The following is an 18,707-nucleotide window of genomic DNA, read 5'->3' on the forward strand; positions in this document are numbered from 1 at the left end:
TCAAATAATCAGTTTATATAATGTTTTAACATGGATAGCTATACCACTTGTAAAGAATTACCACCTTTATCAAGATTGGATAATAAACGTAATTTGAGAAATTTCTGTACAAATGGGAGCAATACTCTGACTAAATAAAATAGTTTTTTCAAGAATTGCTAAAAAACGTAACAGGAAAGATTCCTGTACAAATGGGAGAAATATCAAGCACATGTTAAGAAACTTTCAAGTTTACAACGGACCAGTCCACCTTAAATAAAGAAATCCACCTTAAAAGAAATGGGAATTAACCAATGGAAAACGAGGGGAGAGGTATTTAAAGACCCTACAGATACCTGTTCTTTAGCTTGAAAAAGCCTTGTAAGAAGGTGAAACGCGTCGATTTAAGGACACTGTCTGTTCACAAGTAGGCTCAGGAACTTTCGAGCCTTATCTCTGTGCAGAGTAAGAATATTTTACAATCCCCACAGGTTCATCTGAGAAAGCCGAGTTCCAAGAGCCGCTATTGGCTGTGAAGCTGCACGTGATTAAGGCAACACACGTGACACAGAAGTAACAGAGACCAGCAACGCTGTACTCTGAAACACAAGCGGATCAATATTCAGAGTCAAAGGTGTGTGATTTATACCACCGCAGAATGGAGAAGTGTCCAAGGATTACAGTAAGTGTATGACACTGAAAAACTTGGATACTACCACACAGAAAGGTACTCTATTGTTTCTTGGTAAAAAGATAACTACTCCTTTACACCCGTATAGTGGGAGCTCTGACCGAGACTTTTTCATTGTCAGAGCTGCGGTAAGGGATATAACTGTTAATCCACGGGACTGCTCTCATAGACTCTGAATTATTCACTAAGGTGGCGATCTAAGAGCATTGATGTATCCAGGTGGTGTTTTGTAAATATAATCAACCAATGAAGGTGTTTTTATAGAAAAACTATATTTTAACACTATATGATTTTAGCAATATAAGGTTTAGAACAATATATCTTTTTGTCAATGGTATATAACTATATGAATATATGAATACCAATTTATTCCTATATGTATAGGTGTATACATCTAATACATCATATTATATGTGACCGGTCACCATAGAATTATTAATATAGTCATTATCGAGTATATGGCATTTTATGAATAAAATTCTCCTTTTTATTGAACATTTGGAATAGCATATCTCCTATTGTTTGTATCCGTATTTTGGTTGTGGTCATTTTAAAGTATTTTTAGCGCTGTCCATACCCTGTTTTTTCATTCATATTAACCCTTACAGCCTTTTGGGGAAAGCTGTACATTGGCACAGCATAGATTACCACTAAGGGTTGCGCTGTGAATCCTTATATACTTTACATATGGTGATTTAAGACCTCTGCTAAGTGACATGAAGCCAGAGATTGGGAAACTGGTATCTCATTCCATGAAGCCCATCCATCGGAAAAACAGTTTTTCACAGTGAATTAATTACTGAATGTGGTTTATAAGACTCTTGCACAGCAGCTATCAACTTTGAAGAAACTGGTATCAGAAGATAAAGATAATACAGTTTTAATAAAAAAAAATGCTTTATTTTTTTAAAATTGTAATATGTTAATTTGTATTGTTTACACATATGTACACACACATGCATACACATATATGCATACACACATATATCTACACACATACATAGTAACATAGCAACCTAGTAGATGAGGTTGAAAAAAGACAGAAGTCTATCCATCGAGTTCAACCTATACAAATCTAATATACTTATATATATTCTAGGTTTAACACTTTACTTCAGGTTTTCAAGAGCGCAAAATATTCCAGCACCACTTGTAATATAAGCAATGAGTGCACACTGTGTTATCCATATAAAGTATAGGGTGCTCAAGAAAATGTTGGCTATATTAAGTTTGTCTAGCAAATCTTTTTTTTCATTCACTTTTAATATCAGATAATGCACAATTCTCCTTGTAATACCACTCTGCGCTATTAGTTGCACTCCACTTGTAATCTGTGTGCTATTCCCCTTGTAATACCACCCTGCATTATTAATTGCGCTCCACTTGTAATATGTGCACTATTCTCCTTGTAATACCACCCTGCGCTATCAATTGAGCTCCACTTGTAATCTGGGTGCTGTTCTCCTTGTAAAACAACCCTGTGTTATTGTTTGCACTCCACTTGCAATCTGTGCGCTATTCTCCTTGTAGTACCACCCTGCGCTTTCAATTGAGCTCCACTTGTAATCTGTGTGCTGTTCTCCTTGCAAAACCACCCTGTGTTATTGATTGCACTCCACTTGTAATCTGTGCCCTATTCTCCTTGTAATACCACCCTGCGCTATCAATTGAGCTCCAATTGTAATCTGTGTGCTGTTCTCCTTGTAAAACAACCCTGTGTTATTGATTGCACTCCACTTGTAATCTGTGCTCAATTCTCCTTGTAATACCACCCTGCGTTATCGATTGGGCTGCACTTGTAATCTGTGAGCTATTCTCCTTGTACTACCACCCTGTGTTTTAGATTGCTCTCCATTTGTAATCTGTGAGCTATTATCCTTGTAATACCACCTTGCATTATTGATTGTGCTCCACTTGTAATCTGTTTGCTATTCTCCTTGAAATACCACCCTGTGTTATTGATTGTGCTCCACTTGTAATCTGTGCGCTATTCTCCTTGTAATACCACCCTGCGCTATTGATTGCGCTCTACTTGTAATCTCTGCGCTATTCTCCTTGTAATACCACCTTGCGCTATCAGTTGAGCTCCACTTGTAATCGATGTGCCATTCTTCTTGTAATTACAACCCTGTGTTATTGATTGCGCTCCACTTGTAATCTGTGCGCTATTCTTCTTGTAATACCATCCTGCATTATTGATTGCACTCGACTTGTAATCTGTGCTCTATTCTCCTTGTAATACCATCCTGCATTATCGATTCCGCTCCACTTGTAATCTGGGTTTGCATGGCAGCTCAAGCTTTCCAATGGATTGGAACGTGTCCTGTTGAGAGATTATAAAGATTCATGATCATTATAGCCATCTTAGTGGACATGGGCCACTGACCTAGATTCATTATTGATTCAAAGACTTAATTAAATCAGTCTATTGTATATTCCTAATTTAATACATTTAGGAGCAATACCTCCTTCTATAATCAGAAATTGCAGCATTTTTTTAAGTGTTAGTGTTAGTAATATCACTTTATCTTACATATGAATCCCTATTATTTTCACACAGCACATATCGAAGTGATCCCCTGCAAGATCTGCGGAGACAAATCCTCTGGGATCCATTATGGCGTTATAACCTGTGAGGGATGCAAGGTACAGGACTCCAAATAAATGGCTTAGTCATGATATTTTAAAGATCTGTAATATGTACATTGTACAAGCAAGGCAAAGGAGGTATTTTCATCTATATGCGCTGACATTGTAATGTCTTCAGAGCAAGGGGCCGATTAACCGATTTATCACAGCCTGAATGTGGCTGTATACCCCTGTTTCCGCGCGAGCCTTCAGGCTCGACAGAAACAGGAGTTAAGAAGCAGCGGTCTTAAGAAAGCTGCTCCTTAACTTGCCCGCTGCCTCTGAGGCTGTGGAAATCAATCCGCCCGATCTCATACGAGAAAACAGTAATAGAAAAAAGTTCACAGCACTCCAAAAAATCTTGTTGCAATTTTATTAGTGAAAAACAGCATGAGTAAGGGGCTGTGACCCCGAAACGTTGTTTTTCAATAATAAAATTGCAACAATATTTTTTGGAGTGCTGTGGCAGTACTTGGCAGTGTCCTCAGTTTACACGGCACCCCTTTTCCATTGTGCTGTACCCACTACTATTTGTTGGTTCTTTTACAATCAGGTTGATTGACACCCCCTGCTAGCGGCCGATTGGCGGATCATGTCCACCAGACACTTGATAAATCGGCCCCTATGGAGCTTGATGCCCCTGTTTCCGCGCCAGCCTTCAGGCTCCCCCGAAACAGCAGTTATGAAGCAGCGGTCTAAAGACCGCTGCTCCATAACTTGTCTGCCTGCTCTTAGGTCGTGGATAGAATACAATCGGGTTGATTGACACCCCCTGCTAGCAGCCGATTGGCTGCAAATCTGCAGGGGGCTGCATTGCACCAGCAGTTCACAAGAACTGCTGGTGCAATGATAAATGCCGGCAGCGTATGCTGTTGGCATATATCGATGTGCAGCAGACATGATACGCTACATCGTATCATATCCGCTCGCACTATGATAAATCTACCTCTGTGTCTTTTTACTTGTATTAAAGGGGCAGTTTAGTTAAAATTAAACTTTCATGATTCAGATAGGGCATTAAATTTTAAACAACTATCCAATTTACTTTTATCATCAGATTTGCTTTGTTCTCTTGATATGGTAGGTTCATATGCTAATTTCTAAGTCCTTGAAGGCCGCCTCTTATCTGTATGCATTTGACAGTTTTTTCACAACTAGAGGGCTTTAGTTCATGTGTGCCATATAGATAACATTGTGTTCAAGCCTGTGACGTTACTTAGGAGTCAGCACTGATTGGCTAAAATGCAACTCTGTCAAAAGAACTGAGATAAGGGGGCAGTCTGCAGAGTCTTAGATACAAGTTAATCACAGAGGTAAAAAGTGTATTAATATAACCGTGTTGGTTATGCAAAACTGGGGAATGGATAATAAAGGGATTATCTATCTTTTTAAAGAAAAAAAAAATTCTGGAGTAGACTGTCCCTTTAAATTATTTAATTTTATTTAATCTGTATCTGTAGTTATCTTTACCATGAATCACTGTAACCAGAACTACAGATTTTGAAGGCCGGCCTCTACCATACCTCCCAACATTTTCTGGCGGCTTTCTGGATTACAGAAGGTTAAAAAGGGCACAATGTCATTTTGAAAGGGGTGGGGTTGTGGGTGGTCTGTGGGTGGAGTGGCAGGTGGGCCCAGGGGTGTGTCTGGGAAGTCTGTGGGCATAACTAATAGAGTCCCTTAAAATCGGGACAATCTATAACTCCGGGCAAGTAGCAGGTCAGAACTCCCAATCTGTGGTATTCCCACAGGATACAGGGCGATTGAGAGGTAAGCAGTACCCTAATACACAGATGAAATGATGGATGCCAGTTCCCTTCCAATAATGCAGTTTATCAAGAGACATAAGTTCACACAGTTTCCTAACGTTTATTCCAGTGATATTATGCTTATAAAGAAATAATTACAAAAAAAGATCAGTAGGTGTATAAAAAGATAATATACTTATGCAAAACACATGCTTGTAGGTTTTAATTGCTTACAAATTAGTGCAGTTTGATGATATTTAGAGTAGGGATCTTCTTCAATTATATTAATTTGTTCTAGTTAGGTTTTTTATGTATCTATAGTTATTTTTACAATGAATGAGCATGAGCTACACAATTTAGAGGCACTGAACAAATAACTGATGATCATAATATTACTATTAGTAATAATAATACTCATGCCAACACGTTTCAACAAAGGATATGGAGAGAAAGAGTTACATACGCCACTGGTTTGTATAATGGTAAACCCTATCTGAATCATAAAAGTTTAAATGGACATGAAACCCAAATCTTTTCTTTCATTATTTAGAAAGAGCATGCAATTTTAAACAACTTTCTAATTTACTTCTATTATCTAATTTGGTTCATTCTCTTGATATTTTTTGCTGAATAGCATATCTAGATATGCTCAGTAGATGCTGATTGGTAGATGCACATAGATGCCTTGTGTGATTGGCTGACACATGTGCATTGTTGTTTCTTCAACAAAGGATATCTTAAGAATGAAGCAAATTAGATAATAGAAGTCAATTGGAATGTTATTTAAAATTGTATTCTCTATCTGAATCATGAAATCATTTTTTTGGGCTTTAGTGTCCCTTTAATTCTAACTTTTCCCTTTAACATTATAAGTAAAGCACATATGAGAAATCAATTGGTCATTTTACTTTAAGAAAGCTTTTAAAACCTGTCACAATCTCACACTGATACTCACTATCCTTGTGTTTTGTGTCCTGGACAGTAGGATGCAGGTACAGGACAAAGATCAGACTGTGTTACTACTTCCCAAGTTTTTTTTCTTTTTTCCTGCAGGGATTTTTCCGTCGGAGCCAGCAGGGAAATCCCAACTACTCTTGCAGTCAGCAGCAGAGCTGCCAGATAGACCGGTCCAGCCGAAACCGTTGTCAGCATTGCCGACTAAAAAAGTGTCTATCACTGGGGATGTCACGGGAAGGTACGGGGCTAAGAATAATTATAATAACTCCTAACATATATCTTCAGGACACGTATCTCTCACTATGCACTATTAAACATCCCTCAAGATATACCTTTCACCTCCCTTTAATACACAGACACCAAGATATATTCTTCTTATCTGCCTCTAATACAAGGAAACCAGCGCACATACTAGTCAACCTCTGGTAATAAATAGACCTCAAAACAGAGAGATATCCCTGTACCCCAATACACAGACATGGTTCTAGTTTCCATTGCTGTATTAAACTGTGTAAACTGGTAGTAACAACATGTATCTCTATTAAAGTCTATGGAGGTGTCGCCTTTTAATAATACAGGTGGTCAAGCAACATAATCTTATCCAATTTTCTAAACTTAATTCCAGGGAAATTGTGTTTAGAAAAAAATTTTAAGAAAAAAACCCCATCAGTTAGTGCATAAAATAGATTTTATTGTACTTTAATAACTATAGCCAACACTCCAATTTTAAGATTAATCTCACTATGATAAAATCATCTGGGTAGCTATATCTAAAGATCTGATAGTCATCATTCATAATGCTTTTAATTTCAAAATACAGACTAAGGGCCTGATGATCTAAAGTTCTCCAGTCTGGTGAGATTATCTAAGAAGTCTCATCAGTACTGCAAGGATGTTGGAGACGTTGTGAAGCTGGGGAGACCATGATGTCCATTATGTGAGAAAGTGGTTGAGAAGATAGATAAAGTAATTTCATGTACATTTGGATCACCTTATTTTGCCTTTTAACAAATACCCACCAATTAGGTGTAAATATTGCCTGGGCTTATTACAAGTTATGATATATAGGGTAGATTTATGTAGGGTTAAACAAAAATGATTCGTCCCATTCGGATTGGATCAGGATTATTTCAGTCTGTCACCTAAAAGGTGGCGGAGAAGTTAAGGAGCAGGGGTCTTCTTACTTTCTGTTTCTGGTGGACCAGAAACGATCAGGGTCGGAAGCGCATCCGCTGCTTGTTAAATCGGCCCCATAGCGTCAAATCACTTGTCCTGATATATTAGAAGCAATTGAATCCCCATCCCTGGATTGGAAACAAAAGGTGACATCTGATTTCCATAGAAAGATACAAATACCTTATAACTAATCATATACACGAGTACCACTTTGTTGTGTTCATTTGGAATGAATATATTAATAATGTATAGTTAATTTTGCTTCTTTGTTAATTAAATCTACCTTCATCTCTGCTGTAATGATTCAGACTATTGCAGTGTATTTTATTCAGCTCTATTTCACTACTTTGAGTTCTTAGGATATGTTGTGAGTGGACCTCACCTAGGACGGTAGAATTTTCCTTTAATTTCATCCCTGTTTCTTATCTTTTAGAAAATTGGTGTGCTAGAATGGGCAGCATTTGATAGTTCTTTGATAAACTAATATTCTCTATATTCATATTATTTCATATTGTGTTGTCTTTATACATATTTGCTCAGAACTTGTTTTGGAATATCTTGTTTGCATTTTACATGCTTTCAAAACTTCAATAAATATATTATATTTAAAAAAAATAACAATAGCAATTTTAAAAAGAAAGTAAACATAAACTAATCAAAGCAGTTGCAGGCTAATTGAAAAGCAATCAAAAGAGCTGAAGTTATAGAAGCTTCAGGTAACATCCACTTGACCTGAGGTCTGATGTTAGGACATAAAGCAGGGTATGAACCAGAACTGATTATACTATTGGGTTGAGAAAAGGTTGGGTATGTGCATCAGTCTAAACATAAAGCAGGGATACTAATGTTGCTGGGGACCTGCATCTAGTTGACTTCTGGTATTTGGCTTGTAGCTGCCATACATACGACTGGTCTGAGAATAGTATTTTCCTATCCAGCTATGGAAAACCTAATTTAGCATAATTTATGTTATTTATATGTTAAAAAGTATTCATAAAAGCATGCCAATAAACTGATCTAGAAAATAAATGTCATTGCTCATTTTCCACCATTGATACATTATGGCTAATTGAATCTCTGATTAAAATGAACTATCTCTTCCAAAACTTTCACTACAGTGCAGTTACTTGGGTTAGTCAATGCACTGTACCATGGCCACCTTCCTCTCATTTCTTCATAGTACACAAGACTCTCACATGGCAGACATCCAAATATATGTTTCTCACCGATTCCTAGTACACAAAACATTAGGACACATAATTTTTCTCTAACTTAACTTTTACTCACAGCCACAAAGGTAAAAAAATAACCAAGCGATACAAACTTTCCCCTCTCTCAAAAACCAACATGAATTAGGACACACACGTCTGGGTTACTCATAATCTCATCTGATCTGTATCTGGGGTAGGCACTAACTTAATATGGGTCATTCATCTGTCCGAAAGCTTACCGCTCATCCGGCACAAACATGCCCCCAGGTGACCACAGGACATGTCCTTTGGGTGTATTGAATTTGCGTAGTGAACACAGGAAAGCAATAACAAAATAATTATTATGAACCGACACGTTCTCCACATAAAGAATTAGGATGTAGCAACCCAGCAAATTTTCAGACCCTTATGGCCTTCCCCCTATGTGGCTTCTGCTACAAAACAGTGTAAGTCCTAAAAACTAATCACCCTTTTAACTGTTATGAAATTAAGGTAGCCTTTCTGTGACCCCATTAAATAAGGGATCAGGCTTAAGTTACAACAGTGAATAACATGAATAACAGTAACCAATGTAAACAAATAATGTAGAATTATACACCCATCATTATTTTTTTATATCTCTTGTAGCTGTAAAATTTGGGCGGATGTCAAAAACTCAGCATGCGATTTTGCAAGCAGAAGTGCAGAAGTATCTCCTTAGGAAGCAGAGGACAGAGCCCTCTAGTGCAACATGCTGCAGTGACCCCCCACTGCCACATGCATTATTGGCTTCCTCTCCTGACTTGTCTAAGACTCTCCCTCAAACTTCCTCTCCATGGAGTGGACGTAGTAGGTGGGACAGCTCTTGCTCCGTGCAGCCCTGTCCACTGTCCAGACCAGAGAAGGATCAACCCATCTTCCAGCCTCATGCCTCTGAGAAGTCACAGACAGACCTGATTTTGACTAGTTACTTCAGAGACCAGCCACTTCACATGGAAACCGCAAGGCCAAGTGTATTCCACAGGTTACTCCCTAACCAGAGCCTAGAGTCTTACTGCACCTTCAACCATGCCAACTGCCAAATTCCTGAGTCCATGATGTCTCTTGCAGAACTAGGTTAGTCTGTACTTCTGAAACAGTAACGGTTAAATCTTTGGCATGCTCTGTTTCAGTTGGATTTTCCCAAGTACTTTTAGTTATTGGATTTATGTTTTGTTAAAGTAAGGCCCACATTTTCTACAGCCTAAGACCATAGTTGGTAGGCATTTTTACACTCAATTTAATGTCCCTTTAATGTCTTATCTTTGCATGCACATGAGTCTATAGCTTTCAGACAGGAAAACATTTGCTATTGCCTTGGCTCCCATTTTCCTCCTCTTTTGTTCCCCTCTCCAGCATATTCTTATTAATTTCTCTCATAATATCTCTCCTTACAGAGCTCCTTACTCAGAATGTGCTGTTTGCTCACCGAACAACATGCCAGTTTCGGCAGGAAGAGCTACACATTCTACGCTGGGAAATGTTCTCCTCAATTGAAGTGCATAGCATCCAACAAAAGGTAATGCATCCAAACCTTAAAGGGACAGGAAACCCCAAGATTTTTTTTTTCATGATTTGGATAGAACATACAATTTTAAACAACTTTCCCATTTATGTCTATTATCAAATGTGCTTCATTGTCTTGCTATCCTTTGCTGAAGGAGCAACGTTGCACAACTGACAGCTAGCTGAACACATCTAGTTAGCCAATCACAAGAGACAAATGTGTGCAGGCACCGATCAGCAGCTAGCTCCCATTAGTGTAGGATATGTGCGTATTCTTTTTTAACAAGGGATACTAGGAGAACAAAGAGCATTTGAAAAAAGAAGTGAATTTAAAAGTGTCTTAAAATTACATGCTCTATCTGAATCATGCACGTTTAATTTTGACTTTCCGATCCCTTTAATGGACACAGAACCAGTTTAGCTTATTCATTCTAGCTCAGTGTAATTTAAAGGGCTCTGCACATAAATATTACTTTCTCTTGTAGCAGTGCAGTAACTCTCTCACATATATTTTCTGTTTTCAGTTTTTTGTTTGTTTGTTTTTGCTTTATAATAAAAAAAACAACAACAACATTAATAAGGAACTTGAACTAGATAATACACATTGTCATGCTGGCTGACACACAGTTCTTGTGACCTGATAACAAAAGAAAAAAATGCAATTGAAATCAAAGTGTAAACATTTGCCTCCAACATTTTAGGGAATTTTCACTTCAGTAATGAGAGTTACCAAGGAAACAGGACATTGATCAGCTTTTTAGGTAATGATCATCATTTTTGTAGCTATTTTTGATGCACAGCATTTTTTTTTAAATGAAGCTTTATCACTATAAATTGCACATACATATCATAACCAATCATATTCACTGTTTCAGGAACTGTAACACGTTCTCTGTAATTAAACTTAAAAAGAAATGCTTCTTTAAAGATAGCTTTGAAGAGAGAAGAGAAAGGAAAGGCATGATGGAAACCTTCAAGTATATCCAGAGATTTAATTAAGTGATGATCTCAAGTTCAAGTTAATAGATTTAGGAGTAATTAGTAAAAGCATTTTGTTACAGAAATGATGAGTGATGCATGGAATAGTCTTCCAAGGGGGAGTAAGGACAAATACAATTAAACCATGCTTGGGTTATGTATAAAACTATCTTCAGGATTAATTAAATTAACATGAAATCCCAAATTTTCCCTTCATGATTCAGATAGAGCACTGGTTTTCAAACCTGTCCTCAGGCCTCCCCAACAGGCCAGATTTTCAGGATTACCTTGAATGAGAGCAGGTAAAATGACCATGTTTACTAATCATCTGATAATTTCACATGTGCTTCAGTTCAGATATCCTCTAAATCTGGCCTTGAAAATGTACTTCTATTATCTAATTTGCTTCATTCTCTTGGCATCCTTTGTTCAAAAGTATACCTAGGTAGGCTTAGGAAGTAGAAGCAAGCTGCTGATTGGTGGCAGGACATATATGCATCTTGTAATTGGCCTACCAATATGTTCAGCTAGCTCCCAGTAATGCTCCTTCAACAAAGGATAGCAAGTGAATGAAGCAAAATTGACAATAGAAGTTGTTTGAAATGATATGTTCTAAATCATAAAAGAAAAAAAAGTGTGTTTCCTGTCCCTTTATGCTTACATTTCAAATGTCAGCGTATGGGCTTTCTAGTTCTTATGGGGCAACCAAATCTATTTTCTAATCTGTTCTTCTCCATTCACCTCTTAACCTATCCGTTCTTGACACAGTCCATTTAGGGCTAGATTACGAGAGTTAACAGTTACAACTGGTTTTCCGCTCGTATTACAAGTATTACAAGTTGAAAGTAAACACGGCAGTCACATGATAAACGCAGCAGCGGCAGTCACATGATACAGCCAATCATTGGCTGTTTAGAGAATTGCTACTCCAAAGCTGGGTTTTATTTATGTGTTTAACCTCTATGCTGGAGTGAATGACATGGCATTTGAGGGTAAGTACTGCAAAAATGACATGTTGTAACAAATTAGTGCATGTCATTTTTATCCCTTTAATAGTCAGGGTTATTATTATTAACAGTTATTTGTAGAGCACCAACAGATTCCGCAGCTTTATAAAATAGGTATAACATAGAAACATACAAACTATGAGCTGTGGAATCTGTTGGGGCTCTACAAATAACTGATAATAATAATAACCTTGACTAATAAAGGGGTAAAAATCATATGAACTAATTTGTTACAACATTTCATTTTTGCATTACTGACTCTCAAAAATGACATGTTGTAATGATTTAGTGCATGTAATTTTAATATGTATAGATAGCAGTTATAGGAGACAAAGGTATAGAGGGCCCTTCCAAGAGTTGCACTGTTGTAAATCAGTTCTCATAAAGGTAATCTACAACGCAGCTGGGCTCTTAGGCTTACATGCTAAGGGGGTTCAAGGCGATGACAAAAGGAGGAGAGGAACTGAGTTGAGAAAGGTTTAGCGTACATTGTATGCATCCACGAACAGTAAAGTATTTAAGGAGGGCTTAGAACTTTGAAAACTAGTGGAGAGTCTTGTGGAGCAGGCAGAGAGTGCCACAAAATAGAGGTCGTTCTGTAGACGGGAATGTGAGGAGGTAGTTAGGGAGACCAAAAAGAATAGAGTTGCAAAAGGCAAGGCGGAAAATGATGAGAGTAGATTGAGATCTTAGTTGTGTTTTGTGAAAGGAAGGGGCAAAAAAAAGAGAAAGCAGTCAAGTGTGATCCCCAAGTCATCAGTCATGCAGAGTAATGGTTATTATCAACTGCTATAGAAAACGGGGGGGGGGGTATAGATTTTGGGAAGAAGATGGGAAAATAAGGAGCTCAGTTATGGAGAAATTTAGCTTAAGGTAGTGAAATGACATCCAGGAGGACATAGTAGAAAGACAGTGACACCAGTTAGCAAGGAAAGGGATAGGTCTGGTGCCGAGAGGTAGATTTGGGTGTCATCAGTATACACATGATATTGAAACCCATGGGATTTTATTAAAGAACATAAGGATGACTTGTAGAATGAGAAGAAAAGGGCACCAAGGACCAGAGGTGGTATCCCAACAGAAAGTGGTAAAAGTGCATAGTAAGTGCTAGAGAAGGTATGGTTAAACAGGTAGGAGGAGAACCATGAGAGGGCTGTGTTACAAATGCCAAAAGACTAAAGGGATTGGAGTAGAGAGGGTGGTCAACAGTATTAAAGGGAACAAGCAGATCGAGAAGGATTCACAGAGAGACATGGCCTTTCAATTTTGCTGTAAGTAGGTCATTTGAACCCTTAATAATTGCTGTCTTTGTGAAGTGTTGGTAGTGAAATCCAGATTGCAATGGATCAAAGAAGGAGTATATAATAGCCTTTCCAGAAGTTTTAAGGAAAAGAGGAGTAGGGAAATAGGGTGGTAGTTGGATGAAGAGGTTGGATCGAGAGAAGGTTTTTTGAGGATATGTGTGGCTAGTTCATGTTTAAGGGATGAGGGAAATATACCAGTGCTGAGGGAGAGATGGAAGATATGTGTGAGGCTTGGAGTATGCATAAAAGAGAGGAAGGGCTGTATTTGTGAGGGGATGGGAACAAGAGGACAGGTAGTGAGGTGAGAGGAAGATATAAGGGCAGAAACTTCATTCTCTGTAACATGGATAAAAGAGCTGAATTTGTGGCTTGTGGGTTTTGAAAATTTGCAAAGAATTAGGGGGGTTGGAGACTGATGTTGAAATATAATTTCATTGTAATAGGAATGGTAATAGGAGGTGGGGGTGGGTGGAGAAGGGAGTTGAAAATACAGAACTGAATGTTTTGGGTTTTAAGAAAGAATAAATTTAGAAAAGTAATTTTGCTTAAAGAAGTTAAGGACATAATAGTAAGAGTGCAAGATAAGTTTGTAGTAAAGTAAAGAAAGTCAGCTAAACACAAGACTTTATCTAATGTCGCTCAGCAGTGCGTAGGTAACATGTCAGCTGAGTATGCCAAGGCCGAGGAAGAGTATGTGATTTCCGAGCTATAGGAGGGGCCAAATTGTCAAGGACCGATGTAAGAGTGGATTTGTAGTGACAGATTGTTCAGGGGGAAAAAAAGAAGGAGATGAAAGAGAGCAGATGATTAAGAGAGTTTGATAGATGTTGCAGATCTATGGACTTAATGCCTTTGTGGAGTTTGGTATCAGGGTTAAATGGTGGGAGAGTTGTAGGAAGTGTTATGATGCTGCAATTGAGGAGATGATGGCCAGAAAGAGGAAAAGGGGATTTTGAAGCTTGAGAGAGTGCATCAATAGATTAATGGGTTTTGAAGGAATTGGGTGATAAAGAGGCCATGGATAGAAGTAAGCTTGATGCAAACAGAGTGAGAATTCTAGAGTGCACATGTGAAGGAGGGTTGGCTGTAGATACACAAGGAATTGGAGTGTGGTTTCCAGAGTTCTGGTTTCTAGGTTTATGGAAATGTATACATGGGCATCCAAAATTAGGAAGTTGTGGGGGACCAGGTTTGGGAGCGATATCGCCAGCTGCTAGTATGAGCAAGAGAGAGAGTAACATAAGATGAGATACAGATTTGAAGTTTTAGGGTGTCTTTGGGATGTGGTGCAGGGAGGAGAGAGAGTTAAAGAAAGTGTGAAGCTCATAAGAGCAAAAGTGAGGTGAAGCTAAAAGATAAGGGCCAATGAATGTAGTAGGTGTTAACGCCATTATGTTTACTTAAAGGGACAGTAAAGTCCAAAATAAACTTTCATGATTCAGATAGGGCATGTTATTTTAAACAACTTTCCAATTTACTTTTATCATCAAATTTGCTTTGTTCTCTTGGTATTCTTCGTTGAAAGCTAAACCTAGGTAGGCTCATATGCTGATTTCTAAGCCCTTGAAGGCCGCCTCTTTTCTGAATGTATTTGACAGTTTTTCGCAGCTAGAGGGCATACGTTAATGTGTGCTATATTGATAACATTGTGCTCATGCCGTGGAGTTATTTAGTCAGCACTAATTGCCTGCAATGCAAGTCTGTCAAAAGCACTGAGATAAGGGGGCAGTCTGCAGAAGCTTAGATACATAGAAATTACAGAAGTAAAAAGTACATTAATATAACAGTGTTGGTTGTTCAAAACTGGGGAATGGTAAATAAATGGATTATCTATCTTTCTAACCCCTTAACGACCAGCGCCGTACCCTGTACGATGCTGGTCGTTATGCCCTTAAGGACCAGCGACGTACCCTGTATGTCACTGCAGTCCTGGACTTCTCTCGGTGGTGCCGATTATTGGTGAGAGGCTAAGGAAGGAGGCGGGTGGGCGGCCCATCAGTGTAGGGGGCGGGAGGACAGCGGGAGTGGGTTGGACCGCAAAGCCACGCTACAGGGATAACAAAAAATAAATAAGTGATCATTGAGGGGGGAGGAGGGGCAATGAGGGCTTTCCTATGTGGGATCAGTTGACGGCAAGGGATCTGGGAGGGGGAGGGGGAAGGGTAATATGGGGGGCAGCTACACTACAGAAAAAAATAGTATTTTAATTTTTTTTTTAAATATTGCCTAATTTGCAGCAAACTGGGTACTGGCAGACAGCTGCCAATACCTAAGGTGGCGGCAAATAGGTAGAGGAGGAAGGGTTAGAGAGCTGTTTGGGGTGGATCAGGGAGGTTGGGCAGTAAGGGGGGACACTACCCTGCAAAAAAGTAAAAAAAACAAAAAATACATTTTTTTTTTAAAAAAAAAAAAGCCTTTTATTTTAGCACTGGCAGTCTTTCTGCCAGTACTTAAGATGGGGGTGACAATTGTGGGGAGGGGGATGGAAGAGAGCTGTTTGAGATGGGTCAGATAGGGATCAGGGGGTGGGATGTGTCTGGTGGGAGGCTGATCTCTACACTAAAGCTAAATTTAACCCTACAAGCTACCTAATTAACCCCTTCACTGCTGGGCATAATACAAGTGTGGTGCACAGCGGTATTTAGCGGCATTCTAATTACCAAAAAGCAATGCCAAAGCCATCTATGTCTTCTATTTCTGAACAAAAGAGATCCCAGAGAAGAATTTACAACAATTTGTGCCATGATTACACAAGCTGTTTGTAAATCATTTCATTGAGAAACCTAAAATTGTTTAAAAGTTAACGATTTTTTTGATTGCATTTGGCGGTGAAAAGGTGCCATGGAATATACCAAAATGGGCCTAGATCAATGGGTCTACTAAATATATATATATATATATATATATATATATATATATATATATATATAGTTTTGATAGGTAAATATATATAAAAAAGGCTCTATTTCTGTTTAAATGTAGTGAGGGCAAAAATGCTCTGGTCTTTTGGGGAAGTTTTTGTCTGAAATGCCCGGTCCTTAAGGGTTTAAACAATAACTTTTTAGTTATTAGCTTTTTGGTTTTTACTGTCCCTTTAAGGCAGTTTTGGGGCTGTATTAATTTATTTGTAGCTTTGTTATACAATGCTTCAAAACACTGCAACCATAGAGTACTATAGACATATGCACACTCCTGAGCTGTTATGCACACTTCTAGTTTTACTCTTCAATAAAAGATACCAAGAGAACAAAGCAAATTTGTTAGCAGAAGTAAATTTGTTTAAGATGTGTTTAAGTTGTTTAAGATTGCATGCTCTTTTAATTTGTTTAAGTTGTTTAAGATTGCATGCTCTAGCTGAATCATAAAAGGTTTATTTTGACTTTACTGCTCCTTGGTGGTGAGGGGTTATATCCATTTAATAGCAGTGTACGAGAAAATCATTTAATGCAGTACACATAAATGGAAATACTATTTAACATTATAAACATCTAGTTATATAAAATAAGGAAACAGTGTTTCCCTTGAACAGTAAATGTCATGAATACTTTTTAGATAGAATAATGAAGGGGCAATGACTTACATTTACATCAATTAACGTAATTGGTTAAAAAATAAAAGTAATTTAAAAAGTATACAAAAACATATAGAGATTAAAACAGAGCAGCAGGGAACAGAAAAAAAAGTATTGTTTAACATCTTACCTGCCAGGCAGTGCTGCACCACATTGCTAAGCAACGCATTTCTGTCCTCTTTGCTAAGCAACGCATTTCAGTCTTCTTTTCCAGGCAATGGGTTAAGAAATCCTTGCATACCTCTTAATTATCACAACTCAAAAAAAAGAGCCCCATCCATTGTTATTGTTGGAGCCATAGAGCTTATTTCTTAAAGGGACATTCCAGTCAACATTGAAATGAACATAGATGAATTATATCTTTAGAAACATATTTGCAATATACATCTATTGGCAAAAAAATGATTCTAGTAAAAGTTATCACTGTTTTAGTGTTAGCATATTTCTCTGCACGTGCATGTGAAGCATAGCTAGATATTCTCAGCGCACCAGTATTTTAAATACTGCAGCTACTCAGAGCACCAGCAGAGCTTGTATCCCCAATTAACAAACTGACTCATTACCAGATGGTACAAGTACCTAGGATGTCTGCGCAAGTGATGTGCTTAAAATGCTGGTGCACAGCGCATACTTTAATATACTTTTGAAACAGGAATAGCTTTTATTAGAAACATTTTTACCAATACATGTATAAGTTTTGGATGGGATTTCCCTTTAAACTTTCTCATACTTCAAACACAAGATATACAAGATAAACAAATTTCCATTGATTATCAACTTTGTGACTCACCACTCATAATACAGTACAATGAATACATTTGCATGTGTGACATTAACCTATTGTAATCAGAGTACATCCTCAACACTCATTTACCATATGAATGCCATAGGTATCTTTGCATGATGGGCATACTTCCATAGTCACTTCAGTACATCACCATCTACAAATGATTTGTTTTTATATTTCATTTTAGTATTTGATTAAAAGTCGCATTTGCAATGTAGTGATTGTCACAAACAGTACTGGCGTTATTAAAATCATGTTTTTAAAGTGGATAGCTTAATCGCAGCTTTCATAGGAACCTATTGCAATCCGTTTCCATTTGCACCACTGCTAAACTATCTGAATGAATCTTTTATGATGTCAGGATAGGCTGAATGTGCACCAATTTTTATTGCTATATGGACGCTTTTCAACTTTGACAAGTATTTTTTCCTCCAATATTTAAATCAGATGTTTGTTAAAGCACCTTTTCCATTTTGCTGTGAATTGAAAACAAAATGACAACTACGGGTTTCTATGCAAAGGAATTTAAACATCTTCTTTTACTGGATTTTAGAAGATATTAAAAGTCCTTTGCATAGAAACAGTGCTTTAACAAACATTCTGGAGAGCCCTGAAGATTTCACAGAGTTCCAAGATGTTGATCAGTTACCTTGCCTCCCAAACAGGCCAAACTCCCTGCACTTTCCGGGAACCCCAGACTGGCTCCAACCAAGCAGGCTAGCATCCATGGTAATTACTAACAAATTTGGATGGAGAAATGAGGCTAGCTGTATTAATGATTAGTGGCTGCAAGATAAATGCCAGCGACACTTGGGGCAGACTAGTGGCAAACACCTAGAACTATACTTACTCTCACTGACAGTTGTACTCCAGTATCACTGTATAGCTATTAATTATTTAGCACTGGAGAAGGTGTATTCTAAAGTGCCCATCTACCAGATTATTTAAAATAACTATTAAAAGGTCCAGAACAAGTCAGAGGAGTCAGATAGCAAAGATCCAGACCACTAAATATGGAGCATGGGGTCTATGCTACAACATTCTTGCCAGCACAGTCCCATGGTATGTAGGTATATGCTCTTTAAATGGTTAGAAGTCAGGTACCATCTAGGGAGAACTTGGACATTTAATTAATGGATTTGTAAA

General features: G+C 37.9%; 1 protein-coding gene and 1 long non-coding RNA gene across 2 annotated transcripts in view; one reads left to right on the forward strand and one right to left on the reverse strand.

Moving 5' to 3' along the window:
• Positions 1 to 1,903: 1,903 nt before the first annotated feature.
• LOC128642765 (uncharacterized) overlaps positions 1,904 to 18,707 on the reverse strand; it is a 37,585-nt gene continuing 20,781 nt past the window's right edge. Inside the window, exons 2-3 of the long non-coding RNA XR_008399705.1 lie at positions 7,188 to 7,307; positions 1,904 to 2,993 (exon numbers count right to left, since the gene is read on the reverse strand). This is a non-coding gene — a long non-coding RNA (uncharacterized LOC128642765). The remainder of the gene's footprint in view (positions 2,994 to 7,187; positions 7,308 to 18,707) is intronic.
• LOC128642756 (nuclear receptor ROR-gamma-like) overlaps positions 6,214 to 18,707 on the forward strand; it is a 39,007-nt gene continuing 26,513 nt past the window's right edge. The window contains exons 1-3 of the mRNA XM_053695553.1: positions 6,214 to 6,241; positions 9,018 to 9,485; positions 9,806 to 9,927. Of these exons, the coding sequence (XP_053551528.1) occupies positions 6,229 to 6,241; positions 9,018 to 9,485; positions 9,806 to 9,927 (603 nt within the window). The 5' untranslated portion in view covers positions 6,214 to 6,228. The remainder of the gene's footprint in view (positions 6,242 to 9,017; positions 9,486 to 9,805; positions 9,928 to 18,707) is intronic.

This window comes from Bombina bombina, chromosome 1, assembly GCF_027579735.1.
Source record: "Bombina bombina isolate aBomBom1 chromosome 1, aBomBom1.pri, whole genome shotgun sequence".
In the NCBI taxonomy this organism is placed as follows: domain Eukaryota; kingdom Metazoa; phylum Chordata; class Amphibia; order Anura; family Bombinatoridae; genus Bombina; species Bombina bombina.